The sequence below is a fragment of the Plasmodium coatneyi genome, chromosome 12 (genome assembly GCF_001680005.1).
Source record: "Plasmodium coatneyi strain Hackeri chromosome 12, complete sequence".
Classification (NCBI taxonomy): domain Eukaryota; phylum Apicomplexa; class Aconoidasida; order Haemosporida; family Plasmodiidae; genus Plasmodium; species Plasmodium coatneyi.
The window spans coordinates 1,290,362-1,317,216 of record NC_033567.1 but is presented as its reverse complement, the minus strand read 5'-3'; the positions used below and the strand labels follow the sequence as shown (position 1 = coordinate 1,317,216).

Genomic DNA, 26,855 nt, shown 5'->3' with positions numbered 1-26,855 from the left:
GTTTCCTTTGCCATTTTGTTCCCATTTTTGTGGCATACTTACATTGTACTATTTTATATCCTTTGAAAAAAAAAAAACTTGTCTAAAATGTTTTTTTTTTTCCTTTTTTTTTTTTTTTTTTTTTTGTTTGCATGTAATTATTTAACCCTGTCTACAAATTAAGCGCATTTTCTAGCAGCCATAAAAAAAAAAGGTGTCGAAATTTTTAATTCTTGGAAATTCGGTTAATCGAAAAGGTATAACTCCACTTTTTTTCTTTTTTTTTTTTCTAACCCTATTGCGATTTTGCAAATAAGAAAGGGGCATTCCTACCGACCAAAATTTCAAACGAGTGCAAAAATGAGTGCGCACGAAAAGGAATTTATCACCTACTTGGAGGAGCATGGCGTGATAGATCACATAAGCCGCGCCCTCCTGGAACTGTTCGAAGAGAAGGAAAAGCCAAAGGATGCGATAAAATTTATATCCGACCATTTGCAGGATGTAGACGCGGGTATGGTCATCCACCTGAATAGCTACGCAGCTGCCAACCTAGGCATGAACTCCTTAATTTTCCCCATTCATCTGAATGGGCACGATGAAGCGGCGGCAGCGGTGGAGATAACACCAATTGATTGATGCGTGCCGCTGATCTCGTATTGTAAACATTCCGCGTGAACCCCAATCTTTGCAGACGTGCCGCTGGAAGACCTGAAGAGGGAGAATTCATTCCTCCGACAGGAAAATCAAAGGCTAACAAAGAAGTTCGAAGAATTGAATGATACCCTAAATAAATTGCTTAGCAGTGGAGGGGGGGGTGCAACGTTCAAGGATTTGAATGGATGCTTGGAAGCGGGGGAAGAAGTGAGTGCAAAATAAACGGGAGAAAAATAAGGGGGGAAGAAAGGGAGAACCGCCACACCTGAAAAGTAATCACAATTTCGCATTGCTCTTCCTCTGTTAATGCAAGAAACGTGGGTGTACAAATATTCATGGGGAGTAACTCACCAGCAACACTGCGCGTGTGTGCGCCTATTTGTTAACCTAATCATCACTTAAGATTTGCCAAAAAGAAAATTGGGGGCAATTTTTGTATTGTAAACAAAAAGGGACCATCGAATGGCACAACAAATTATGTCGAGGGTGCACACATACTAAGCGGCACACGAATATTCCGCATGAGAATTGTTACGAAATATGCTTATAAAAAATCGGCAATCGATTTCATAAAAAAGTCCGGGCGAATATTTAAATGGTTATGATTCAGATAAATATTCGCATCGGTAACACCTGAGGAAACTAGAACTGACTTGACGTTGCAATTTTTGGCGAAGCTAATATCCGTGTCGAGTCTATCTCCTACCATGACAACTTTGGCAGGGTCCACATTTAAATCTTTAAGGACATTTTCTATCATGAATAAATTTGGCTTGCCAAGAACTGTTGGCTTTTTCAACGAAACAGCTTCCACGCTAGCAACGATAGAACCTGTCCCAGCCCATTTTTGTTTGCAAGTAAAATTGGCAGTTGCGTCTTTATTGGAAACAATAAATTCAGCGTCCAATTCATTTATGCAAAGATGTGCGTACTGGATTTTGTAATAATTTATGTTAAAGTCGATGGCTACTACTACAGCTCCAATATTTTTATCCACAGATATTTCTAGATCGTCTTTTATTTCTACTTTCTTTTCATTATCCTTGTAGCTACCCAACCATAGAAGATTACAACAATCGAGTTCCTCACAAATGCCTTTTTCTCCAATAACATAAATTTTTTTTTTCCCACTTTTGTATTCTTCTTTTTCCATAAAATATTTAGCAATTGCATAGGAAGTACAAATAATATTTTCTTTTTTAATAAGTCCGAAACCTAACTTGTGAAATTTTTCCAACAGTGTAACTCTCGATTTTGTAGAATTATTTGTTATAAAATAAATTTGCTTGTTTGCTTTTATTAATTTGTTTATAACTTCCACTGCTCCTTGTATAACTTCATTTCCTCTCCATAAAACTCCATCGCAATCGAAAAAGAAAACTTGGAAATTGTCTACAAAGTCTTTTGCCTCCACCGACTTTTCTATTTTCCATTCCTTCATGAAGCTTTCATATTCGCTCTGTCCTTTCTCCGGGCGTATCAGTGACATGTTTGGTTTTGCGCGGTGGTCACTTTATGTCTTCTGCTGGCGCGGTCGCCAAGAGCAATTTGTGTGCAGGTAAATTTTACCCCAAAGCAATTTACCCACGTGAATAGATACAGCAAAGGTGTATCTACACACAGGTACGAATACGCCCTTGTGGGGAGGCACAAAAATGTCCTAACTCAGGCAATTATTGTGTAGAGAATCTACTTCCCTACTACGCGCATGATCCACTTTTTCCAAATGAACGAATGTACATGTACCCACTTCAGATCATGCCAGTTTAAAACATTCACCATACATGCATTAGTTCATGCTGAAAAGGTAGAATCCTTTTCGCGCTACTGCAAAAAGGGTTGATAACAAATAACACCTGCGTGTATTCTACGCGCAGCAACTCCGCGTGAGGGCGAAACAATGACAAAAAAAAAATCGACTATACGAATAAGAGGGAAAAAAAAAAATAAATCCCAAATGGAATGAAGAAAGTCAAAATTGTAAAAAAGAAAAAATGATAGCGGTAAAATGAAAAAACAGAGGTTATATATTTTCCTGTGCTTCCTTTTTTATTCCAGAAACAATAGTTGGTATGTGTTTAATTATATTATACAGTATATATGGCGGGTGGGGGGCGACACGCAAAAAAAAAAAAAAAAAAGTTGAAGATTTCTAAAGGCTAATTCGTTTTACTCGCAAATATGTTGTTCTCTGAATCTGTCAAACCTAGGCAGACAAAGGAAGACTCTCTTTGTCATGCACAAATTAGAACCCCTTGATTTTTTGCAAAAATATATAATTATTACCATAAAAGTTATTTTTTAAAAAATATTCTTTATTAATTTCTATATTCCTGTTCTAAGTCCATGATAAAATAATAAAAATGCCATTTTGTATATGGATATATAAAAACAAATTACAGAAAAAATTGAAAAAAATATAGCGCAGAAAACTGTTTGTACAAAAAAAAAAAAGATCAATTTCTAGTCAGTACGTATTATTTAATTGAAGAATTTGTAAAATATATAATTCTCATGGTGAACCAATTATATATACACATACTGATTAGTACGTAAAGGGCATATATGAACAAAAAAGTAACTCTTCCTCTTTTGGTACATTTATAGTCCCGTAGAAAATAATTCCCATTTTACACACTCTTCCTATACTACCATCTGACTCATCCGACATTTTGGGGGTGAGCTTCCCCCTTCTCCTTTATTTCCAAACGGTGAAAAAAAGAAAGACTGCTTCCATGTTTTTTAATTCGTATATATACACATATAAATCACACTATCAGGTAGCATTTTCATTACACCTTTTGGAATCATACGTAACAGCAGAATAAATAACTTTGTTTGTTCCTTTAATTACTCGTTCTTTTGGAAGACTTTTTAAAAACAGCAGAGTCTTCTTCTTGTCTTTTTCTTTTCTATTGTTTTTATTTCTTCTTTTTGTTCATATTTTTTTTCCTCCTCTACTTTTTTAGTGGTTAGTCTTGGTGGAGCAGGGCTTAGATCTAGGCGTCCGTATTCTCTTTCGTAGTATGGTCTTTTTAGTGCTTCACTATTGTCAAAGTTATCTATAAATTTAACATTGTAAAAGTTGTTTGCCAACATTTCTCTATATTCATTATGTTTTTCCAGCAGTTCTTTTAGTGCTCTTTGATATGCCAAAAATGGATCCCAGTATCCTTTAGGGTATTCAGCAATAGCTGAAGGGTCTCCTTGCAGGGCGCGATCTCGTGTGTTAAATAAATTAACATTTTTTATTAAATCTTCATCTTCTCCTTCTGTTATTGTTGGTCTTTTTCTTTTGTATATATTTAGTCTTTGTTGTTCATAACGAGCAAGTAGTTCTGGTTGATCATATATATATGTAGGTCGTACAAGAATGGATGCAAGATCGTTAATTCTGAATTTTTTTTTTCTTAATAATTGTTTTGGAACTTTTCCTGAAGTCTTTCCAACATTTTTGGAAGCTTGTGCAACTGTTTTTTGCACTGAGGATGGAGAAGGAGCTTTCTGCACAACTTCTTCTTCTAGTGAGGATAGAGAAGGAGCTTTCTGTACAACTTGTTCTTTTGCTCCAACATCTCCTGAAGTTTCTTCATCTTCTTCTATAGCTCCTGCAACTTCCTCTACAACTTCATGAACAACTTCTTCTTCTATTGAAGATAGAGAAGGAGCTTTCTCTACAACTTCTTCTTCTGTTCCAACTTCTCCTGTAGTTTCTCCCTCTTCTTCTATAGCTTCCTCGTAAGCTTCTGCTAATAACCTCAAAGTTCTTGAATCCACGGCCTTTCCAAGGCCATTGTTCATCACATTGTACGAATTACCACCATATTGGCTCTAAAAAAAAAAAAGGAAGGAGGGGTGGGGTGGTGCTGCTGTAAAATGAATTTTGTTTATAAAATTTAGATAAAATGTTAAAAGCAGTTTTTCTATTTACATTAATGAAAAGACAGCGAAAATGTAGCGAAAAGGTGGTAGCAAAAGTATAATAGTGTAAAAAGAAAACAAAAAAAGAAAAAATGTATATTTCATATATAAAAAAAAAAAATAAAAGGAAAAACATTTTTAGACATAACAGAAAAAAAACTATTCCTGACAAATGTACACAGATGAATATATGTGCGTTCAGATGGGTCCCTTCTCTTTTGCTGGGTTACAGATAATATGCGTTCGTTCTTTTTTTTTCTTACAGTATTGGAGCAATTTACAATCCAAACTAGAAGCGTGTACACGGAAGCTTTGGTGCAAAAGCGAAAAACGGCGCCGCCCTTTTTCCCTTTCTTATTTTGCCTTTTTGTAACAGGCATTTTGTTGATATATATACTACAAGAAAAGAAGCCTATTAATATATTAGTTGAAAGAACGAATTATTTCTGGTATGTTTAATAAGAAATATACTCTAAGCATTGTTCAAAATTTATTAAACTATTTATTATATATTTCTATCTGAAAGTGTGAAAGTAACAAAAATCTAGAATTAAAAGTAAAGACAAAAAATATTATTCTTAAAAAAATGTAAAAAATATAAGGTTAAAAAATTATTATATATATTAAAAGTTTACAAACTATAAAATATAAGCTTTGTACAAAAGTTAATACAAAATTATGATTAAACCTAAATATTATAAAAATAGTGTAAAAAAGAAAAAAAAAAAAATTATAATTTATATTTTAAAAAATTTTTTTTTCAAAAAATTAAAGAGTTATGTATATATACTGAGTGGTAGGAAAAAAAAAAAGAAGAAGAAATAAGAATAAACGAATTTATAAATAACCGACTCTTAAAAAGCATAGAATCGATCTGTTGTAGCACCATTTTGATTAGAAACCAAGCAGATTTAATAAGGATGAAACGCTTGACAGGCAAGATTATTGCTCTTACATATTGCATAATGGAATCCGAATCGAATACCTTAATAGAAAAAAAAAAAAAAAAAACTGTAGGGGCGATATAATAATAAATAAGTGTACACGTATAACAGAAGGTTCGCGTTATGAATTTGGTGAATATACCTAATTGCGGCCCCCCTTTTTTTTTTTTTTTTTTTTTATAATTGTTACTACATGTACATATAATATTTTATTCATTATTGCTTTTCTTTCTAAATGAGTCCATTCTGAGGGGCTACATAGCACTATAAAAAAATATCATATTATTTGGTTTATGCGGTTATTAATTTAATAGCAAGTTGTTATTAAAACTTGTTCCTATATATAGCTCCTCTTTAAAAAATAAAGACGAATTAATTATATATTACTTGCTATTCTGAGAGGGCGTGTTATTATGCTAATAATCTACATATAGGGAAGCTTCAACTTGAGGAACCAATGTATTGTCATAAAAAGTTCACATGTTTATGCATTTTTTTCCTGCATTTTGGAAGGAAAAAATACAGACTACAGACGAACGAGTTAACCGGCATTTTTTTTTTATATTAAAATTTTATTTTTAATCGAACCGTAGCACTTTAAAGGATACCTTTTTAAGAATACGACTAAGCGTAATTTTTTTTCTGTTTATGAGAAGAATAGCATCTTTACAAAGGTGTCACTTAATTGTTACAAAATATGATAAGAATTTTAAAATAGGTCATATATGCAAAAGGGTTGCATATATGTAATTGCGCATCCATACATTTATATGAATGGTTTATTTGTATACTTTGTTTTACCAAAATTAACATACATGATAACGTGCCCGAGTGGTTAAGGGGTTGGACTGCTAATCCAATGGGTTCTGCCCGCGCAGGTTCGATTCCTGCCGTTGTCGAATTTTTTTCCTTTTAAAAAAAAGGTATTTTTTAATTAGCAATAATGGAATAATGAAATTTTTTTTTTTTTGATTCATAGGAAATGAACATTTTTTTTTAATTACAATTTGAGAGAAAGAACAAATAGGGAAGAAAAAAGTTTGCATTTTTCACTATGTGGCCTCGTAATTGTTGTGCTTGAATTTATAATACTGCTACGCTACATGTTTGACATACACAAAAATATGGGCCTTATATTATGCGGAACAATAAAAGTATGGCCATTAAAACCTAGTTAAAATTTAAGCGAATTTGATTACGTACCCCTCCTCTTGCTGAGCAGCAACTGTTCAGCCAAATGTAAAGGAAATATCCTCAGCGGGAAAAAATAATTTAAGGAAGTTGGAAACTATTTTTTATGGGTCCTCAATTGGTGTCACTTTTAAGAAAAACGCGGGTGAGAATAGTGGCGTTTTTCACAGCTTCCTCAACGTGTAGCGCATATATCATGTATGTAATAATATGTGCCTTGCAGAGAAATCCGTTTACCTCTGTTAGCATGCCCCACCTTAGTTTACCCTATCCAAACGGAGAGCAGACGGCGCGGGTTTACATACACCTATTCCTTTGTACGTACTACAGGTGTTTTTTACACGCAATGCATGAAGCACCCTCCCCCAGTAAATTGCCTCCATATAGGAACAGTGTAATCTGGGTATCCCCATGCCACCTTTAAGATTTTGCTGCCCTCTCTCAGGCACATTTCTTATAATTAGTATTCCTTTTCTTTATGCGTATCTCCGTGCCGTGCTATGCAAACACAGTCACGTCACAGTAAGCACAATAAAAATGGGAACGGAAAATTTGACAATTATTTATTTATTGAGGCAAGGAAACCATAATATTGCATTTTGTTCGCAATGAATTTCCACCATGGTTAAGAAAGAAAAAAAATGGGTGAGAAAGAGCACATGGTATACTTTTTCATACGGCATATATGTTTTTATATAAAAAACCGTATTTTTCTCACTTCCATATAATTTTCATATTGACGAATGGAAAAAGTTTTTTGACAGAAGTGGGGTTCGAACCCACGCCCTTTCGGACAACGGCCTTAACGTTGCGCCTTAGACCACTCGGCCATTCTGTCAATAATAAAATATGCGACAAAATTGGCTATACATACATTTAAAAAATAAAAAAAAAAAAAAAATTAAAAAATTTTATATTTATTTTTCCCAATCCTTTGAAAAGGCATTTTACATAATTATATTCTTAAGAAACACTGTTTTATTTAATTTTCATATTTTTACGGTATTCGCCACAATTTCGCATTTTTTTCCGCAGCAAACAGTTTTACACGTATAGCTAGGGGACGTGTAAAAGGAATAGGTACTTCAGGAGAGTTCATTTTATCACCACAAAGATTTCCATCACATCAGTTGAAAGGTGGCTAAAAATGTTAACGTAATTTTTTGGCTAATTTAAAAATGGTAGTCTTTCTGCAGACCATATGATGAATATTACCATATTTTTCTCCGCACAACGCAAGTTCCCCCAGATGTGCAAAGGTTTCTTTCTTTTCATGTCTTTCGAACTGCCACTGAAAATTGCGAACAGGAAAAATGTTAACACAACATATTATGTACATATAACGTGTAGTCCCTTTTTTTTAATATTCCATGAATTATGTCAGATTCAAAAGGGAAGATTTTACTGAAGCGTAAATCTTTCATATATGTCCATAACGGTAAAAATTTCGAATTGTTGAAACAATTCGGGGGTAAAAGAAAAAATTTCCTTTGGAAAAATTTCGAAAATGATTTTGTCGTATTTACGATTGGGGTGAAACAAATTATAGCAGTGTCCACGGGGTGTACAGTAAACAAAAAATTACAGTTGCATTTAGAAAGACTGCCTAATTAACGAGTGCGTTCCATTTTCCAACTATTAAAATGTTGCGTTGTACAAAATGGCTTAATAAAAAACATGAATGAACGAACGTTTGTATGATGATATGCGACTCAACGGCAGAGAAGCAGCTTAGTATTGGAACAGCCATCTCCCCCTATATTAATCCCTTTTGGTATATTAAGTACGTTATATATAAAATATTTTAAGAACTAAAATAAGAGAAACTTTCACAAAAACTGTAATTTCCGAATTAGCTATACTGCTAATTGATTAACTGAATAAGGTCGCCCATTGGGTTTTTACCTAATGTCAGTTTACGCTTAGTCAGAGTGAGACTGCTTAAGAAACAGTAAAAAAAATATAATAAAAAAAGGTTATAGAAAAAAAATGTAATTAAAAAAAAATACAAAAAAAATTTTTTACTAAACTCCGAGACCGGGAATTGAACCCGGGTCTTCCGCGTGACAGGCGGAAATACTGGCCACTATACTATCTCGGATTCAAAATTTAATGCTTCCTGAACATTCATAATCTTAATTGAGGGTTCCCTAAAAAGATAGTTGCTAGTTTACGATTCATTTAGAGATGTAAGCGCAACAAGAAAAAATGTTCTTCATATGCAAGCCCTCAGCGAAGGTGCCCTAGCAGCTCATGCTATGTTTAATCCCCTCAAAAAAAAAAAAAATTATTACTTCATATTTGTTGGCTAACTTTCTAACTCGTTTAAAGTTTACATATTTCAGGAAGAATTCACCTTTTTTTTATTCTACAACATTTTATTAATTTTTTTTGGTGATAAAAAAAAAAATTAAAGCGTTCTCTCCTCATTCATTTAGACCCTTTTCATTATAAACTAAGAACAATATGAAAGATTTTTCAAAACGCAAAAAGGCAACAAAGGGTTAAGCAAGGATCGCCACATTTGTACATAACCCGAGCAACCTCATGTAAAACTGAAAAATTATGTTCACTTATGTCAGTAGGATTAACCACTTGATGGTTATCTTCTATATGGCAAAAATGAGTTAAACGTTTTCTCCCAATTTTTCTATGACAAAGAAATGTATATCAATGGAATGCATTAGACCGCGAGGAATATATAATATAGGAAGGACGGGAAAGAGGAATTAAAATAAAATTGTTAAAATTTAATTGCAAATTTTTCGGTAAAAATTGTGGCACCCTTTTAGCAGCAACGTCTGCTCAAACGAATGTGCAGCTGTAATAAAGCCATCACGGGGGATATGTCAGTCGCACAAATGGTGAAGACATCCTAAAAAGGTTGTCTCATTTTCCTGTGTGCAATTCACAATTTGTACATTCCACGAAACGATATAAAGAAAAATGGCTCAAGGCGCATCTCAAATGTGGGTTTTACGGATTGAGGGGGTACGCAAAAAGCCTGCGTGAGTACAGTTGGTACAAATGTAGCTCATTAGTGGGGAAATTTTGCACAAAAAAAAAATTCAAAATGTGAAACACAAAAATGATAATTAATTATCAACAAATTTAAAAACAAAATTGCAACATGCACGACTTAACTGTTCTGAATTCGCTAAACAAAAAAAAAAAAAAAAAAAAAAAAAGCGTACACATGCGTGTGTACTATAGTGCGTGAAAAAATTGTCCGCTATAATTACAGACCATGTTTATTACACTGATGAAATAGCTTTATCAAATGTGCTGCCACGCGGGGGGCTCCTTCCTTTACCTCCGTTAAACACTTTCAGTTAACCTTGCATATGCAACATTTGCGTTACGCACATGCGATGATACGTCCTGTGCGAAGTGTAGCAAGCATACAGAAAGGGGGAAAGTCGAGTAACAGGCTAAACCCGATCTGCCGTTTTGTGAAACTTGTCATCCACGTGCTGTTTTGTACGCTTAATCAACTTCCTATAGTCGTCCTTTTTTACAAACCTGTTTATGGCCAAATCAGTTTCCCTATCAAAGGTTCTCCTTTGGTTAACTGAATTTTTCGAGTTCAACAGAAACTTTTGCTCTTGTTCATTCTTCCCCCATAAGTCAATTTTTTTATGTTTCTCTAAAAATTCTTTGTATTGTTCCTTTGAATTTGTAAAGCACCCTTCTTCATGTAGCTCTCTCAAACTTTTCATTGGTTTCTTAGTGTTTTGCACGACATGGGAGTAGTCCTCCTCTTGAAAATTCACGATAAAATTACCATCATAGTAATTGCTGTTATCAATATCGTAATCATCACGTGAACTGTTAACTCCCCCCGCTTGGTCATCATGTTCCTTCGGATCGTCCTTCAAGGAGCTAGCTTTCCGTTTGTTAATGTTGTGTCTCAGCTTGTTTATATCCAGTTTGGACAAAAAGTAATACATTAAGCTGTTAAAAATGTCAATTATATTTTCTTTAAAATTAGGAGGCTTCCTGTAGTATTCTCCCTCCTTTTCCAACTTCCATGCTCTAAATAAATGTCTTAATTTTTTTTTTAATTTTAAATCTTTCATACTTTCAAGTGAAATTTTTTTTTTCTTGTCTAACTTTTGATACAGTATTTTTAAATTGTTTAAAAAGTTGTAGTTCTGGAGAATGTTTATGGTCAACCTTATCATTTCCTTGCTGTCGTAAATGTGCGCGTCGTACTGTTCCTTTTTGTTTAAGGCACTTAAAGCATCTCCCCCTGGTGCCTTCGTCTCCTCTACCTGCTCCGCATTGAGCCCCTCTTTTTTTGACGATCCACTGCTCACACTTCTTACACTGCTTACACTACTTCCATCGGAGGGACTACTACTAGTGTAGCTTCCATCGGAGGACGTACCACTTGTGTCACTTTCCTCCTCTGACGTATTACTCTCGTCGCTTTGATCGGATGACGTGTCACCGTAGCTACTTCCCCGACTGCTGCGGCTTCTCCTCCTCAAGTGAGACTTCATTCCCCTTCTTTCGTCACGGCAAGACGAACGGGAAATGGATTTCCCCCGTTTGTTATTGCGAAGTTTGGTCTTTCCTCCCCTTGGGGAATTTCCCCGCTCGCATTCGTCACTGTTACTGTTACTGTCACTGTAATGCTTCTTCCTCCGCAAGGCGTCTTCATTTTTGCCATTTTTTAACTTATGCAGTTTTTCTTTGTCTTTCTTTCTTCTTTTGTTAGAATGTTCATCGTATGATGAGCTGCTGCTACGGGCTTCATATTTCATTTTTTTTCCTTTGGAGTTTTTCCCATTTTCGGAATTATTTTTTGCCTCTGATATTTCCATACGTTTATGTTTATGTTTATCACTATTCTGATTCTTAATATTTGGAGAACTGGAAGGGTCGCTTCCTCGGTTATATTTTCCTTCCTCGCCAGAGCTATTCTTGCGCGATTTATTTTTTAACCCTTTTTCTTTTTCGCGTTCTACTTTGTCATTTTTGTGGCCCTTTTTACTTCTTTCATTTTTGTATTTGCCATGATCATCACTGTCATTAACTGATGGGCTGAGCGAACTGCTGCTCATCTTTTTCCCCTGCTCAGGTGTATATTTTTGTCTCGCATAATTTTTATCCTGTTAAAATTCCTTTTGCCAAAGTTTACCATTGCCCCACGAATTACATATATCCAAATGTTGCATTGTGGTGGGTAAAAAAGGCATTATATTTCCTCCTTCAATTTATTTTTGTAAAATATAACGCAAGCAAAAAAAAAAAAAAAAAAAAAAAAAAAACGCCTGCGATGGCGTCATCTGTGCTATGCATTTATTCACTGTTGAGGATGAATATGCTTATTGCCACAAAAGGATTCGCATAGCATGCGCAAATGTTTTCATGCATATATGTAATTATGTTCATTGTGAGACCGCTTGTAACACGTTTTTGCTCTTAAGTAGGTTGAAAAAAAATAAGGTACGTTACGTTTTATCCAATTTTACAGGAAAAAAAAAAAAAGGTCTCTCCCAGCGTTGCTTGTACAAAATGAAAAAAAAGTACACACAGATACAGTACAGATGAATGAATGCGAAAGTTGCCAAAAAATGGGACGCAGGGAGAAAATCAAGAGGGAAAAAATGAGGTGCCTCCCGTTTATACATACATGAACAGGTGGGAGGATGAGTACGCACATGTGCTTATAAGCTGTGTTGTAAAATGGTGACAATTTAAAAAAAAGTAGCTGCGCATATGGGAACAAACAAAAGGGAAGCAATAATCGTGATGTTGTTGAAAAATTTACGCGCGAGAAGGGTCAGGAATGGGGGGGAGGTAACGTCAAGACATGCTTCCCTTGTAGGCATATGCGTGGAACGCACATAAGCTGGGATGCAAACATTGCCTCCTCGTTTACATACAAAGCACGCTGTTTCGCTCTTTTCTTCTAAACGAAGATGGGAAAAAATATAAAAAAAAAAAAATAGAAAAACAAGTAGAAGGAATGTGGTAAACAATGCACACAAACAATTTTGACACATACGAGGTAATATACCAAAAGGGTAGCATAAGCATGTGTAGCGCAGCGTGAAAAAAGGAGTACACTTGAGCGTATGCATATGTCATCACGACGGTGCACTTTTCAAAAGTTAGTTCGATTTAAACTGCCAAAATTGAAGAGAGGCCTGCTCGGGGGGAGTGCGTTACTGAGCATTCATATGCAAATGTGCACATGGACACGCTTTTTGTCAGAATTTCCAACGGTTGTTACATTTCAAGCACGTGACGAAGGTGGTCATGGGCTCGTCGCTGCTCCTAGTTTGCAGCTGGTGGTAGACAGTATCATAGCCCTTACATTTAAAACACTGAAATTCGCCCTTCCTGTTTTTTTTTAAAAGAATATTTTTAACATCCCAGTCGGACTGACAAGCCTGTAAACTTTCTTGCAGGCATTTGTTCCGTTCCTTTTTTTTCTCATCGCTAGCCATTTCTTGAGAATTCATGGTGGCTACACTTTTTGGAGAGATGTATTCTGCATAAATTTTTTCGTTAAAACTTGGGTTTTTTTTATCACATAAATTAAATTTTATTGATTTTAATTGCATATTATACTCTTTCTGTGATTGTTTTTTTTCGATAAAAAATTTGTGTAATTCATTTTCTATATTGTATATAATTTCGTTTAGTTTTTTTCTATCAATAAGGTAGAGCAAATTATCATCTGACCCGGTAATGAAAGCTTTAAATAAAAATTGCTTCGCTTTATCTCGAAGTACGTCATTGTGAAATTTTCCGTTATAATTCCACTCAGAGAGTGCCTTTAAATCTGTGTTAATGTGTTTAAGTTGGCTAAACTGGTAGCTATTTTTTATGCCTCCTTTTATTGGTATGTTATCACTATTGTGATTTTTGCTGTGGAGGGGGGGGTCATCCGTCTTATTATTCGGGTCACTCTCATTGGCATTTTTAACTTTCACCTTTTTTAATTCGTAATCCTCTGAACATGTGTGGTTGTCACTCGCTTCGACTAGATCAGATTTTCTTTTCTTCAGACTTTCTGCACTTTTACTACCGGATGAGGATTGTTTTTCCTTTATAGCAATATTTTTCCACTTATCGACAAGATCCTTTGCAACATTTTGTATTTCCTCGTTTTTTATTTTGGTAAATTTATTCACGGTTACTCCTATTTTGGTTTGCTTTAAAATGTCTTTATTTATTTCTACGTCTTTTAACAAATTTAGGTCTTCTATAATTTCTTTTACTGTGCTCTCATCGATTGTTTCTTTTTGCTCCTCTGCTTCTGCGTCTGCTTCTGTGTCTGCTTCCTCTTCCTCCTCGTTGGCACTTAAGAATTTGCTTTCCTTATCCTTTAACCTTTCTTGAATGGTGGTGATTTTTGTAATATTTTCCGTCGTAGTCATATTTTTTACGGGGGTGTTAAAAAAGATATCTTGGGGGTGGGGTGCGCGGGATTTGTCCTTTTTTTTATCTTCCCTTTAATTTCGTTATATTTGCAATTTTTTATGTTTCCTATATTTCTGCTTATTTCCCTTTTTTCTTTTTTACCATTATCTTCCACCTTCTGTGTGATGTGTCTTCGGAGATCTCCAGGGGGAGAGTCGAAAACACGTAGTACACGTGTTCATATGTAAGAATGCACCTCTCCTATTTAGGGATCCGCTCGGCAGGTGAGTATTTATAATATTTCGTCATGTATAGGTGAACAAATGGAGAAACTTCACGATAGTTTCTTCAAATTCGGGCTACGAGTTATGTATACGATAAGTATGCACGTTTCATCGATCTAACGGGAAATAATTTGTCCCCCCACCCTACTCCTTGACAATGGGCATAAACTTCCTGTGCTCTTTTTTTTTATTTTGTTCTTTTCTTTTGGTTTGCTTTCTTGGCTCCTCTGTGCACCTTTGCATAGTGTTGCCTACATGGGCACATAATCACAGGGCGCGTATGCATAGGCGTCCGCACGAGTAAACGCATAGGTATATCTTTTGTATGTATATATATTCATTCTGCGCTTGGTACGCAACAATTTGTGGTGTTTTCAAGGATATAATCTTACTGACGGCAATTTGCGCAATCGTTGGGTGGGAAATACGTTGCGAGAGGGCGAGAAAATAAATTTAAGAACAATCGTACGCATTATATAAGCGAAAATGTAAGCATAAAATGAACGCACGCGCGGGAATATGTATGTGCTACATGTGCTCTTGTGCTAATCTTCCCACTTTTTTATTTCACTTCATTTAGCCTAGCTTCCTTTGGCTTCACTTAATATCGCTTTAATTCACCCATTCTTCTTTCGCAAAATTTTAACCTTTGCTATGTGAAGCTTTATTTTCCCTTTTTGCTCTCTGTACAATTGTGGCAATTAAATGCGCGCGTAAGCAAAACGCACATTTGTGAATGCATCCCTGGAAGGCATTTTTTCCGCTTCCTGAAATAACTTCAACTTCCTATTTTACCCCGTGCTGCAGGAGTACAATCCAGCGCGGCTTATTCCAAAGGGAAAGGTCACAGCCTTTTTCCCGCACATGATACCATTTGTCTATATTAGCAGAAAAAAAAAAAAGGCTGAAAATAATATAAGGAAAAATAAAACACAAAGGCATTGTGAGGAATAAAATTACGGCGTTCAAATTAATATCACTAATAGGTCTCCAAAAAGGAGCAATAGCTTTTCATGTTGCTCTTTTTTTTTTTTTTCCTTCTCCGTGTCAACGTCATTTCGACAGGGATTTGCATTCTGGACAATTTTAATACAAAACTGTACGTTTTAGTGAAGGAGGGCAGCGCAAAAATAGCAATCATTCGGCATCATTTTCCTTTTCTAGGTCATTTTTAAAAAAAAAAGACCAAAATTTTTAGGCAAATTTCACTTAACAGTGTTATTTTTTAAAGCAATTCAGGAGAAATTTCTCCAGCGGATAAACCGTTAAGCATAAATTAAGCACTTCGAAAGTAAAAAAAAAAAAAAAAAAAAAAAAAAAAAAAAAAAAAGTATGGTCTGTTGAGTATTCCTACACCATCTTACACATTACGCATCAACTCGTACATTTAGAGCATTTTTCACGAGCATACATTTTTATATAGACAGACATAAATTCTCATCAGTTGTGCATTTACACAGGTGGGGGAAACATGCATCGCGAAAATTAGCTCACTTGATGAAAAAGGAAAAAAAAAAAAATTCCCCTGTTATTCCGCTGTTTGGTAAAACCCGAACAGTGACTACATAAGCGAGCGTGTATCCCCCCATTTACACGTAAAGACGCACCCTGCCGCTTCTGCATCGATAATTTTTTAACACAAAAATGCTTAACCCACGAGTATAAACACTGTTGTCTATTTTTACGCAAAATGGAATATGAGGGCGAAACGTTCCATTTGACGGAATACCAAATTAAGAAAACAGTAAAGGCGTTCAACTATTTGGATAAAAAAAAAAAAGGACTGCTCAGATTTCAGTATGGATGACGCTCTCGAACTAGGCATAACTAACGAGAAACGAATGTGACAGGCAAAATGTGGTTACAAATGTAGTTGCACATGTGAGGGTGTTGATGGTTTTCCTCATTATTTGAACGCACTATCTGTTAAGTGTTGTGTAGGCAATGATTATTCCTCACACGTAATGCGTAACGATGAATCTGTGAGGGATACTCACGTCACCCCTTCTGTGCCCCCACACCTGCATACACATTCACTCGATTTTGCAGTCTGTTAGGAAGCCTCCTGCGCTGCAGCGGATACAACGTGTCTCTAAAAGAAATTGATAAGATAAAAGACAAAATTATAGAAAACAAAATTACGGAAAAAAACGCACAAGTGAATGAAAAGAGGGAAATAGAAATTACTACAAACGAAAATGACGGCAATAATGATGCCAATAATGACACGTTGAATCGTAAGGAAGCTGAAAAAACTAACGACGACGATGATGACAATAATAATAATATATCAAAAATGCTAAGCGATTTAAAAAATTATGATAACTTCATCGAATTAGAAAAACAAAAAGAAGAAAAAAAAAAAAAAGAAGAAGAAAATAAAAACTTATTTAGTATAAAGGAGTTTTTTAGGATCATTCAATTGCCAAATATAACCAACGAAACGAAGCCATCAAATGTTTTAAACTCTTTTGAAATTTTCGATGAAAAGGGGAATGGAAGAATATCCATAAAGAAGCTGAGATTTATTCTTCAGTACTTAGGGGAACCCCTAGGCAATGCAGATTTTGACGAATTCTTTGACTGGATCAAGACGGTAAGTATTCCATCGGAACGATGAACTGCTGTGTGGAGAGGTGTCTCTTGCACCGGGTCATGTCAACAGGTTCATTCTATACGCTGTATGCGATATGACCATTTAACACGCTTTCCTTGAGGCAACTGTACATATAAATAATTTTCTGCCCGATCGACAGAAGGATAAAGTGTATAAGAAAGACTACATAATTTACGAGGAACTGCTCAACGAGATGGTAAATAAAGACACGAGCGTTTAGAAAAGTTCATGAAATGTCACAAGAGGGGATAGCGTGCGGGACGAATAGGCACAAGTTAATTCTTCCGATTGGAGTGGCTCCCTTTCCCATTTGCCGCCATCTTTGCGCTTTCATGAGGAAAAATAAAAATTACCCTTGATAGGCAAATTTAAGCGTTATCATGGCTGATAAGACGTTTTTTCCATTTAAATATATATTTTTCTCGCCGTCTTATTCCACTTTCCGATGTGTATTAAAAAATTTAATTTTTTTTTGATGCAACTTTTAAATAGCTAACTTTTTTATAATAAAAAAAAAAAAAGGAAATGATGATAATGTTATTATCGAGTTTAATACAGACACATTTGTGGAGATCCATGTAAAGTGGAGTAAATGTGCTCATATGTACGCACACACATTCGCATATGTATGTATAAAATTAAAAACAAATGGATCAGGAGATGAAATGAGGTGAAAAAAAAAGGCGGACTTTTATGAATGCCTCAAACAGAGCATTATTGGGTAGAAAAAAAAAGGACGGGAAAAAATACATACATAGATGGATGGATGGGTGAAGTTGAATATACAACTGCATGGTTACACTCTATTTGTTAGTAGAACAACAAAAAAAAAAAAATACAAATCTGTACACATACATATGTGCATATATATATATAATATGTGTACTATGCGTGCACACCCGTTTGACCATTTTGCATTTCTGCGAAACTGCCATGGCGCTGCTTGTCCACTTTGCAGCTCCCATTTTCCAAACTAATCCCAAGAAATCATGGCCACGGAGGGGAAAAAAAACAGCATAAATAACACATGGGCAAGCAATGCTTCCACACCAATCATCAGTCATTATCATTACTAGCCGGTATGTGTATACAATTAATTATTAGAGCAAAGGATGTAAAAAAATAAAAAAATTTGGACGCCTTGCTTTTCTTCTTATTATCTGATTGGTCTTTATCTTGTTTATGCTTGTGAATTAAATAATTCAATAATTTTAAATTGTCAAATTTATTGCTTTTTTTAATTTTCGTAAAGTAAAGATTAGCGTCCATGTATTCGCTCAACAGTTCACTATTTTGGTGCCAATCTTTAGACTCATCAATGCAATAATTTTTGTTGTTATAATACAAGTGGATGTTTTTATGTGGCCTGGATAGCAATTTTATTCTTTCCCTTCGCAGTATTCTCCTTTGCATTTTCTTGTACTTCCACTTGTACATTTTGGTGTACCTCATTTCGCATATCTTGCTGAAATTATCCAGCTCAGCGTTGTCTATTCCGGAGAGGTAATATGCGGGCAGCTCCAGGTCCAACTTCTTTTGTTTTTCTTCTGCGTATTTGGTGGAGGCGTCTCCGTGCATTTGGCGGTGTGTTTGGATGGACAAATCTGGAACCTCCTCCCTGCTGTTGCGTTTATGTTGGCCCACTTGGTCCAATTGATCAGTTGGTTCCTTTTCATGCGTTTCCTTATTTCCCAACATGGAAGGGCTTGCATCCCACTGTTTGGACCTCTCCCTCTTATCCTTGGGCTTATAATTATATATGCTGATAATGACATCCTTCTGCAGGGCCGTCATCTTCTTCTTCCTCTTTTTGAGTACAACCGTCTCGTTGGCAAGGCAGACATCGTGTGCGTTTTTGGCATGCCTCCCACCCCCATCGTCATCGCCATCGCCAACACCACCGCCACTGTCGCAATTGCATAATTCTTCCTGCGGATTGGCACTCTTTGCGATGCTGAACATTTTTATTTTGCCCCGATTCTTATGACCATTATTGTCGTGCTTGCGCTTTCTAGAAAATAACTTCCGCAAGTATTTTATCTTCTTTATCTTCCTTATCATTTTCATCTTGCTCATCCGTTTGGCGCTATTCATTTTTTGACCCGCAATTGTCTGCTGACAGTAGGTCGAAAAGTCTTTCTTATTTATGTTGGCATATCTGACTACGTAATAGGTTTCCATTTTGTTTTTAAACTTACGGATGAATGGAAATTTTCTCTTATGCCGAATTGGGTACTCTAATTTTTTTCTCACGTGCGTCAAGTTGCTGAAGCAGTTAATTTTTATTTCGTGGTTAATTCGTTTCCGTCTGATTTGTTTGGAATGGCCAAGTGGGGAAAGGGAATAACCATCGTGCGTATCCTTTTTGCGTAGGCCGTTTTTCCCTATACTGCTTCTACTCGGGTAGTCCTTACTCAAGCCGCTTCTGATTAGGCCACCCTTGCTTATACCTCCCCTATAGCATTCGCTGCCCCTCTTCCAATTCTTAATAACAATAATGTAGTTGTTATTATTGTTCATTCTCTTCCTGTTCAGGCGAATTATATCATCATCCTGGTATTCATACAGTTCGTCTGCATTCATTTCGTCTCCTACGTAGCTAGCCCTGCTCTCGTTACATATGTCACTGCACAGGTCGTTATTAGAGCTGCCTGTTGAAGACAAATCGTTCCTAATGAATACAGAACCCACAGTGTTATCCAAATTTATGATCTTTTTTTCTGTGTACTGACTGAGTTGTTCAAAATCGTTACTTAATTCTTCGGAGTAGCTATTCTTCTTTCTAACATTTGACAATTTTATTTTACTCATTCTTGTATTTTTATTCTTATCGTACTTCAAATGGATGGCATTTTTTTCAATTGCTTTGTAGGAAATGTTGCTCAATTTGGTAATATCATATTCTTCTAAACTTTTTTCTTTTTTTATCTTTTTCTTTACACTGTAAGTTTTGTTTCTACCTTTGCTACCGTGAATATTGATCGAATGGTAATCTCTTCCTTTTTTGGTCCAATTGAATTCTATAACTTTGGATTCAATGGAGTTTTTTTCTTTTTCTTCATTTTTGTTTTCACTAGTGAGTGAGTCATTATTATTTTGTTCTTCCTCTATGTTGATAGCTACATCGTTCAGTACGACTACGTTGTGGGAGCACTTTTCATCCACAATTTGTAATTGGGGGTTGACAAAATTGATGTAGGACGGCCTCGTTTTGGTGAAAAGTATCTCCTTTATATTGTTAAAGACGCCAATATTAAACGGATTATCGTTTTGGTAAAAGGTCTTTATTTGTTCATACGTTGTTTGGTTGGTTACAATTGTGTAGATGTGATAGCACAACAGTCCTATAACAAACCACAACGTTAGGATAGTGTATATGATCAGAATTATGCTATCTGTGGCCATACGCCATATGTGAATAAATATTTTCTCCGTGTTGTATCCCTGGTCTGATAGGCTGTTTATACATATGGTCAGTTTGTAAATACTCGCGCCCAGAGTTATGCATATCAGGATGTACAGGTTAAAAACGAAGTACACGAAGTATTTGTAGTTCCTCGTCCCGATGCAATTGCCCACCCTGCGGGGTAAACGGAAAGGGGGATTAATTAATTAATTAATTGATTCATTCATTCATTCATTGAGTAACGGTGCAGTTATCATCCGAACAGTGCGCAGACAAGTAAGTATGTACAAATGGCGAGTTAGACCTATAAACCACCACACATAAATATACATATATATATACGTGTGCACGTTATGAACAGTTGCTGCCCTTGCATTACCATGGACAGTGGTGATCGAATTTCTCCACGCAGTTGTCACAAATGGAACAGTGCACAGTCCTTATGCCTCTATATATGTTACATGTGTAGCAATACTTGAGCTTGTAAAAGTTTCCATTTATCAAAACTTCCTTCTGTCGTGGCGGTTGCGTTTCCCGGTACTGTTGGATTATCACATCGTAAATGTTTAGTACGGATTTCTACACAGGGAAAAGGGAGGAGGTTAATAGTAGATTTGTCGATGTGGCAACATGGATGCACTTTCTTCAAATAAACACGCAACGCATGCAATTGCAAAATCGGGAATTCCACATGGGAAGGCTTCAAGAAGCTTCGCACACGTGTGCGTGCTACCAACATGGTGATCATTACCTGTCTTGGTATTATACCAGGGTCCATAAAACTCGTTTTAAAGAAGGTATAAATGGTTAGTGTGAAAAAGAAGAGGTTCAAAAATGAGACGTAGTAAATATCTTTTTCAAAGAACCACTGCGAGGGGGGGAAAAACAAAAAAAGAGGGGGTAAACAATATGGGCACGTTATTCTATCATAAGAAGGACTCTTCGTACGAATAAAGGGCATAACAAACATTCGAATATTCAACACGCATCATCCTTCGACAATTGATTCGCACACATATGAGCATTCTATCCATCTCTCCATTTTGTGTCAAATTTGCATTTTTCTCATTACTGTTGAGGTAAAGGCGTGGAAAATGGCAACCGGGACTAATATCATAAGAAAGGAAGAGATAACCGTTAAAAAGGCAGGTCTGCGGGGGGGCGGGGGCGTAACGAAGCGGAAAAATGAGTATGTCCAATAGGTAGGTACATGTTTATACACATGAATACTTCAATATAACTATGCGGATTAATGCTATATTTTGCGTCTTTTTCTCCCCCCTTTTACGGGGAGAAAAATGCATTTGCTTAACACCCGCTGAAGTGTCTCTCCGCTGGTGGACACTTACCCAGATACGAAACCCCCCTTGCAGTGTATTTTATTCTCTCCATATATTTGTACATTATTTATTTTGTCAAAATTCGTTTTCTCCAAAGTTTTATTTCTTTTAAATATATTCATTTGTTCTATAATTATTTCATTTTTCTAAAAAAAGGCGTCCAATTTTTATGTAGAGGCGGGAATTATTTGAAGTACTGGCTCATTGGTGAACTGCCGGAAAGGGGAAGTCTTATGGTGGTCTAATGGCTCTTGACTTTTGAAAAAGGGATCTCCAATCGGCAGTAAATTATAATTTGGGATGCTTCAACAGAAAAAAATAAAAATAGTATTAAAAAATAAAATAGCATAAAAAAACAAAGAGGGAACCAGCGGAAAGGATTACAAAAATAAGGTAGAAGTGATACGAAATGCGGAACGCGCCGGGAGGCTAAAGGAAGAAAAAACAATATAACTGAAATGGTGGCTATGTAAAAAGGATAGCCTCAAAAAATAACAGCTCTGACGCGTGCGGAGTGAAGAGGATTGTACATAATTGTAACATTATAACAATTAAATGGAAAAGTAAAAATATGAAGGGTCATTTGCTCAATGAGGGGCTCTTTTCATGGGGGGGGTGGCCTCTGTTATAAAATTGCAATTTGCCCGTAACATGGCACCAAAAGGAGTTAGTGAAGGCAAAGCACTTTAGCCTTTTCACTTTTTTTTTTTTTTTTTTTTTTTTTTAAAACGTAAAAGTATAATGTCATATAGTCATATATTTTTATATGCACAATTTAACAATTTACAGTAGCGCAAAAGGCGAAAAATAATTTAGTAAAGTAAAAAATTGGCCATTGCTTGGGGATTTTTAATTTTTATAGATAACCATCACATTCTCACAATATGCGAATAGCCATATTATACTTTATTATGTAAGTACATAATTTGACTGTCCCATTTTTTTTTCCATTTTTATGATTCAATTTAGAGAAGCGCAAATAAATGTTTCCACAAAAAGTTTTCTCATTTTTGGCACATGTACACAAATAGGCCAACTTCAGGAGGAACACGTTAAAAACAAATTAGCAAGTTAATGCTTAAGTGGACCCGGAAGCTGCAGCTATTTGTAGCAATCTGTAGCAACTCAAAGGAATTCGGATTGGGGATAGCGGTATTGAAATGCTGCATATATATTTGTACGTAAACACACATGCCCATGGACATAAGTTTTTTACGTTTGCACGTACTTGCGTGAATGACCACCTCGCCGTGAGCCTACCCTTTAGCCCAGCAAAAATACATGCCCCTGGGAAGAGAAGTAAAAGACTGCGTGAATAAAGATTGCAGAGACTTACATTCTTCCCCCATGTACATGCGCAGAGGAAGCGGCGGAACATCCCCTTAGGGGAAAAGGTGGAAGTGCCTCTTTTCAATTTAAATGGTGCAGTGTGGGAAGGGCTAGAAGGGAAAAAAAAGAAAAAAAGGGTTAAGTTCTACCAGTTGGTTTAGGGTACCTCCGTCGTCCATTTGGACAGTGAGCATATGACGTGTTCACTTGTGTCTGTGTCTCTTTTAATCAAAATGTTGTTCACTCAGAAGCACGAAAAAAAAAAAAAAAAAAATGGCAACCATAAGGGAAACAAAAGGATTCCCTTATAGCTCCTCCCTACCACCATGTGCCAACTTGTTAAGCTGTTATGTTTGTTCATTTGACGATCTTTTGCTGTCATTTTTTTTTGGGGGGGTCCAAATTTTCTTTGACGAAAGAAGTCCCTTTGTCCAACTTGATCTCATCGTTTCTGCGCTTTGTGTGTAGGTAAAACTGATGATTTTTTTTTTTTTTTTCTAATCAACACTGGAAAGATGGCTCCTCTTTGTGAAATTTCCCGTTTAACAACATATCCCCTCATAGGGGAAAAGGTGGAAGTGCCTCTTTTCAATTTAAATCGTGCACTGTGGGGAAGGGGTAGCCAAAAAAAAAAAAAAAAAAAAGAAAAAAATAGATACATATATATATATATTGCAACATGTGAGGGACTCATTTGCACTTTTTTGAAGGCGAAAAACAGGACTGCATAAAAAGATCGTTTCCGAAAAGGGAGCATTCTTATTTTCGCGTTTTTCATGTTTCGCGGCCGTACATTTTTAATTTCCCGCTTTAGGGACAAATGAAAGGCGCCGTTGCAAAGAAAGGGTTGCCTCTTTTGTGGAATGCACCTTTTGGCTAGCAGCTCATCATTTTTAGCACCTGCGTCGTTATTTTGCAACATGCGATTTATGAGCGGCGTGCAATAGGTAGGAAAGCTGAAGGGGTATTTCTTTACCAAACGGGGAAACGGCAAAAAAGGAAACTATTCCGAGTCACCATTTGGAGTAATCACTCCGAGCTATCCTCCTCAGTGGCGCCGCCCCACCAGGGGCATGCATTTTACGCACACATATGGTCACTTCCCAAAAGGACAACAGAGACGACGCACTCCTGCAGAGCGAGGCGTTTTCCCTGGAGGAAATCTTCGAGAGCGATATAACGAACGAGGAAAACAAATCCATCATTGACTATTTGAGACAAGTGAAAAATGAGAGAAACAAACTTCCAAGTACAGTCAGCGTGAAGAGCATAAAAGGGGCAGAACAACAAAGTGGAAACAGTGAGGGGAAATCCAATTCAGTGCATCAAATATTTGTACTCCTAGACCAGTACAAGGAGACTAATTTGATGAAGCATGATTGTTCCACGTGGAAAGAGGACGTAGTACATTATGTAAAAAGTGTGAGGAAATATATGCACAGAAAATACAACAGGAAAATAATCGATGGGTTGAAGTACCATAGTGCTAAATGTGCTGTACTCTCAAAACTGAAAAAAAGAGAAAACTTAATTTCTGTTTTTTCTTCATCGCCGCTGTGTATTCATTTGTATATGTATGGCATTAACTACAAACAGGTGGTTCACTACCTCCATGTGATAGCTAGCCATTTGGTTGATCAGAAGGAGGGGCACTCGTGGATGCTGTACGTCTGGATTATTTATTTGCTCATTTTGCTGGACTCGCTGCAAGCCGTCGATTCGAACGTCTCCTCCGATTTGCAGGTGATCAAGCGAGCTTGCGCAGAAAGGGGGGAGGCCGTAGAGAAGCACAAGGCCTTGCACCCAAGCGACCTAACCTTCCTGACCCATTTTTATTGCAACTCACCAAATCCAATAAGCAGCACGCTTGCTCGTCCCACTGCCCCCAATCCATTTATTACATAATTTACTACCTAATCACGGAAATATTTAATCAGAAATGAGTCACCTGTGGGGTAACGGTACGGGAAGTGATTCGTGCCCCCATCCGGCGTTGTGTGTTAAGTTCCAAGTGACAGAAAATTATTCATGTGGAAGGTGTCTCTTAGGGTTTCAAAAAGAAAAAAAAAAAAAAAAAACGGCGGGGTGAAGGGCGTGGTACGGAAAACTCCAAAGCGGGAGAAAAACAGCGGAAGAAAAATGTGAAAATGGCGTAACCTGCCGCAGCAGAGGGTTAAATGTTCCCATGCAGAACTGTGTGGCACAGGGGACTCAAAGCAGACATTTCGCAAAGCGATTCCTTTTTCACCTTTTCAGTGTGTGGCTAATTCGGCACGCACAAGTGTGCGCATTGGTTTGTTTATCATTCTATGTGACTGTCGAGAATTACTCCTTTTTTTTTTTCTTTTTTTTTTCTTTTGTAACTTTTCGTTAGTGGGGATTACCAAAATGGCCTTCCAATATGAACAAACTTTTTCCTTTTAAAGGAAATAAATCATACTTAAGGCGTTGGAATAACGCGGGGGTTGTAAAATATGCATCTAAAATGAGAGCGGTGATTGGAAGTAAAACGATGAGAATATTTGAGTGGGGTCGTTTGCATAAAATAGCTGCTTAGCGCGTCATTTCCTCCCCCCATGGAGGGCATATAATTTGGGAAAAAATATATATTAAAAAAGAAAAAAAATATATTTTATTCTTGTCACCATCAACAACAAAATTGCATACGTATATATTTACATATTACGAAGTGGTATTTTTTGTGGCGTGCTTCTTTCATTTTTTTTCTCTTAAAAAGAACGTAATGCGAAGAGTAATACATTTTCACGTTTTTTCTTCCCCATTTTGGAGCAGCAGCGCGGAAGGGAAAAAGACCCCATCATATTCTACGCACCTCATTTTATTAATATATTTTATATCTGCGCGTTTTGTTTAAAGTTCATTTATTGTACAACAAAAGAGCGAACTCAAAATACGGAATAAAAAAAGGGGTATGAACACAAGAGTAGGTATCATATACTCTGCGCAGTGTTGTACGTATTCCTTTTGCCAAGCGGAGAAGAAGTAGCCCCTCCTTTTTTGACAACTCCTTTTGAAAATTTTTTTTTTTTTTTTTTGCAATTTTTTCTGTGTGACAAATTTATATTAGGGCAATTCTTTTCTCCTTTGGTTAATTTTTTCTGTGTGACAAATTTATATTAGGGCAATTCTTTTCTCCTTTGGTTAATTTTTTCTGTGTGACAAATTTATATTAGGGCATTCTTTCTTTTTTTGGACAACTTTTTTTGACAATTTTCTTTCTTCTTTTTTTTTTTGCAATTTTTTCTGTGTGATAAATTTAATATTAGGGCATTTTTTTCTTTGACAAATTTATATCAGGCGAATTTATTAGGACAATTTTATACCTAAATTATAATAAAATAAAGCGGAAGACGCAGCTTCCCTTTCATGTAAACATAGTTATTCCCGTTTCGCGTGTGAACTGCACATCTAAAAGATGTGTATAACATGAAGGAGGAGGGGAGCGAACCATTGCAGACCCCTTTCGCGAGAATCTTCGCGGAACCGTGCACAATTGGGGAGGAGCACCTTTTCTCAAATGGTCCAAAATTGGACCTTAAAAGGAAAAAGGAAAATTATAAAGATAAAAACCTATAGCAAAAAAATTCCATAAACATTTTAGATGTTCAATAAAAGAAATTCACCAAACAAATCAAAATAAAGTGAAAAAAATATTTTTACTTCCACTTATATGAGGTACACATGGACGTAAACAATTCCGCACAATACAAAGGAGAAATAATTAAAAAGGAAAAAACAGAAGATGTCACCTTGTTTTGGGATTGTATAAACTGTGGGCAATCACTT

General features: G+C 36.1%; 8 protein-coding genes and 3 non-coding genes across 11 annotated transcripts; 4 read left to right on the top strand and 7 right to left on the bottom strand.

The window, feature by feature from the left end:
• Nucleotides 1–339: 339 nt before the first annotated feature.
• On the top strand, nucleotides 340–858 carry PCOAH_00039590 (Uncharacterized protein; the record flags this gene model as incomplete). Its single annotated transcript, XM_020060747.1, has 2 exons — nucleotides 340–493; nucleotides 674–858. The coding sequence occupies 2 exons, from the start codon at nucleotides 340–342 to the stop codon at nucleotides 856–858; spliced, it is 339 nt and encodes a 112-aa protein (XP_019916910.1).
• Nucleotides 859–1,180: 322 nt separating this feature from the next.
• PCOAH_00039580 (4-nitrophenylphosphatase) lies at nucleotides 1,181–2,125 on the bottom strand (the record flags this gene model as incomplete). The annotated part of the gene is made up of 1 exon (XM_020060746.1): nucleotides 1,181–2,125. One exon carries the CDS (start codon nucleotides 2,123–2,125, stop codon nucleotides 1,181–1,183), a length of 945 nt encoding a protein of 314 aa, XP_019916570.1.
• A 1,385-nt stretch (nucleotides 2,126–3,510) lies between these two features.
• PCOAH_00039570 (Uncharacterized protein) lies at nucleotides 3,511–4,937 on the bottom strand (the record flags this gene model as incomplete). The annotated part of the gene is made up of 2 exons (XM_020060745.1): nucleotides 3,511–4,467; nucleotides 4,821–4,937. 2 exons carry the CDS (start codon nucleotides 4,935–4,937, stop codon nucleotides 3,511–3,513), a joined length of 1,074 nt encoding a protein of 357 aa, XP_019916694.1.
• Nucleotides 4,938–6,318: 1,381 nt separating this feature from the next.
• Nucleotides 6,319–6,400, top strand: Ser_GCT (the record flags this gene model as incomplete). The annotated part of the gene is made up of 1 exon: nucleotides 6,319–6,400. It is a non-coding gene; the product is annotated as a tRNA-Ser (tRNA).
• A 1,050-nt stretch (nucleotides 6,401–7,450) lies between these two features.
• Nucleotides 7,451–7,530, bottom strand: Leu_AAG (the record flags this gene model as incomplete). The annotated part of the gene is made up of 1 exon: nucleotides 7,451–7,530. It is a non-coding gene; the product is annotated as a tRNA-Leu (tRNA).
• Nucleotides 7,531–8,721: 1,191 nt separating this feature from the next.
• Asp_GTC lies at nucleotides 8,722–8,793 on the bottom strand (the record flags this gene model as incomplete). Its single annotated transcript has 1 exon — nucleotides 8,722–8,793. It is a non-coding gene; the product is annotated as a tRNA-Asp (tRNA).
• A 1,038-nt stretch (nucleotides 8,794–9,831) lies between these two features.
• Nucleotides 9,832–11,761, bottom strand: PCOAH_00039530 (Uncharacterized protein; the record flags this gene model as incomplete). Its single annotated transcript, XM_020060744.1, has 2 exons — nucleotides 9,832–9,849; nucleotides 10,130–11,761. 2 exons carry the CDS (start codon nucleotides 11,759–11,761, stop codon nucleotides 9,832–9,834), a joined length of 1,650 nt encoding a protein of 549 aa, XP_019916560.1.
• Nucleotides 11,762–12,913: 1,152 nt separating this feature from the next.
• On the bottom strand, nucleotides 12,914–14,089 carry PCOAH_00039520 (Transcription elongation factor S-II; the record flags this gene model as incomplete). Its single annotated transcript, XM_020060743.1, has 1 exon — nucleotides 12,914–14,089. The coding sequence occupies one exon, from the start codon at nucleotides 14,087–14,089 to the stop codon at nucleotides 12,914–12,916; it is 1,176 nt and encodes a 391-aa protein (XP_019916865.1).
• Nucleotides 14,090–16,046: 1,957 nt separating this feature from the next.
• On the top strand, nucleotides 16,047–17,193 carry PCOAH_00039510 (Uncharacterized protein; the record flags this gene model as incomplete). The annotated part of the gene is made up of 3 exons (XM_020060742.1): nucleotides 16,047–16,153; nucleotides 16,406–16,952; nucleotides 17,113–17,193. 3 exons carry the CDS (start codon nucleotides 16,047–16,049, stop codon nucleotides 17,191–17,193), a joined length of 735 nt encoding a protein of 244 aa, XP_019916310.1.
• Nucleotides 17,194–18,029: 836 nt separating this feature from the next.
• PCOAH_00039500 (Zinc finger protein) lies at nucleotides 18,030–21,841 on the bottom strand (the record flags this gene model as incomplete). Its single annotated transcript, XM_020060741.1, has 5 exons — nucleotides 18,030–20,553; nucleotides 20,759–20,958; nucleotides 21,131–21,247; nucleotides 21,452–21,530; nucleotides 21,729–21,841. The coding sequence occupies 5 exons, from the start codon at nucleotides 21,839–21,841 to the stop codon at nucleotides 18,030–18,032; spliced, it is 3,033 nt and encodes a 1,010-aa protein (XP_019917030.1).
• A 2,299-nt stretch (nucleotides 21,842–24,140) lies between these two features.
• On the top strand, nucleotides 24,141–24,953 carry PCOAH_00039490 (Uncharacterized protein; the record flags this gene model as incomplete). The annotated part of the gene is made up of 1 exon (XM_020060740.1): nucleotides 24,141–24,953. One exon carries the CDS (start codon nucleotides 24,141–24,143, stop codon nucleotides 24,951–24,953), a length of 813 nt encoding a protein of 270 aa, XP_019916777.1.
• Between the last annotated feature and the right edge of the window lie 1,902 nt (nucleotides 24,954–26,855).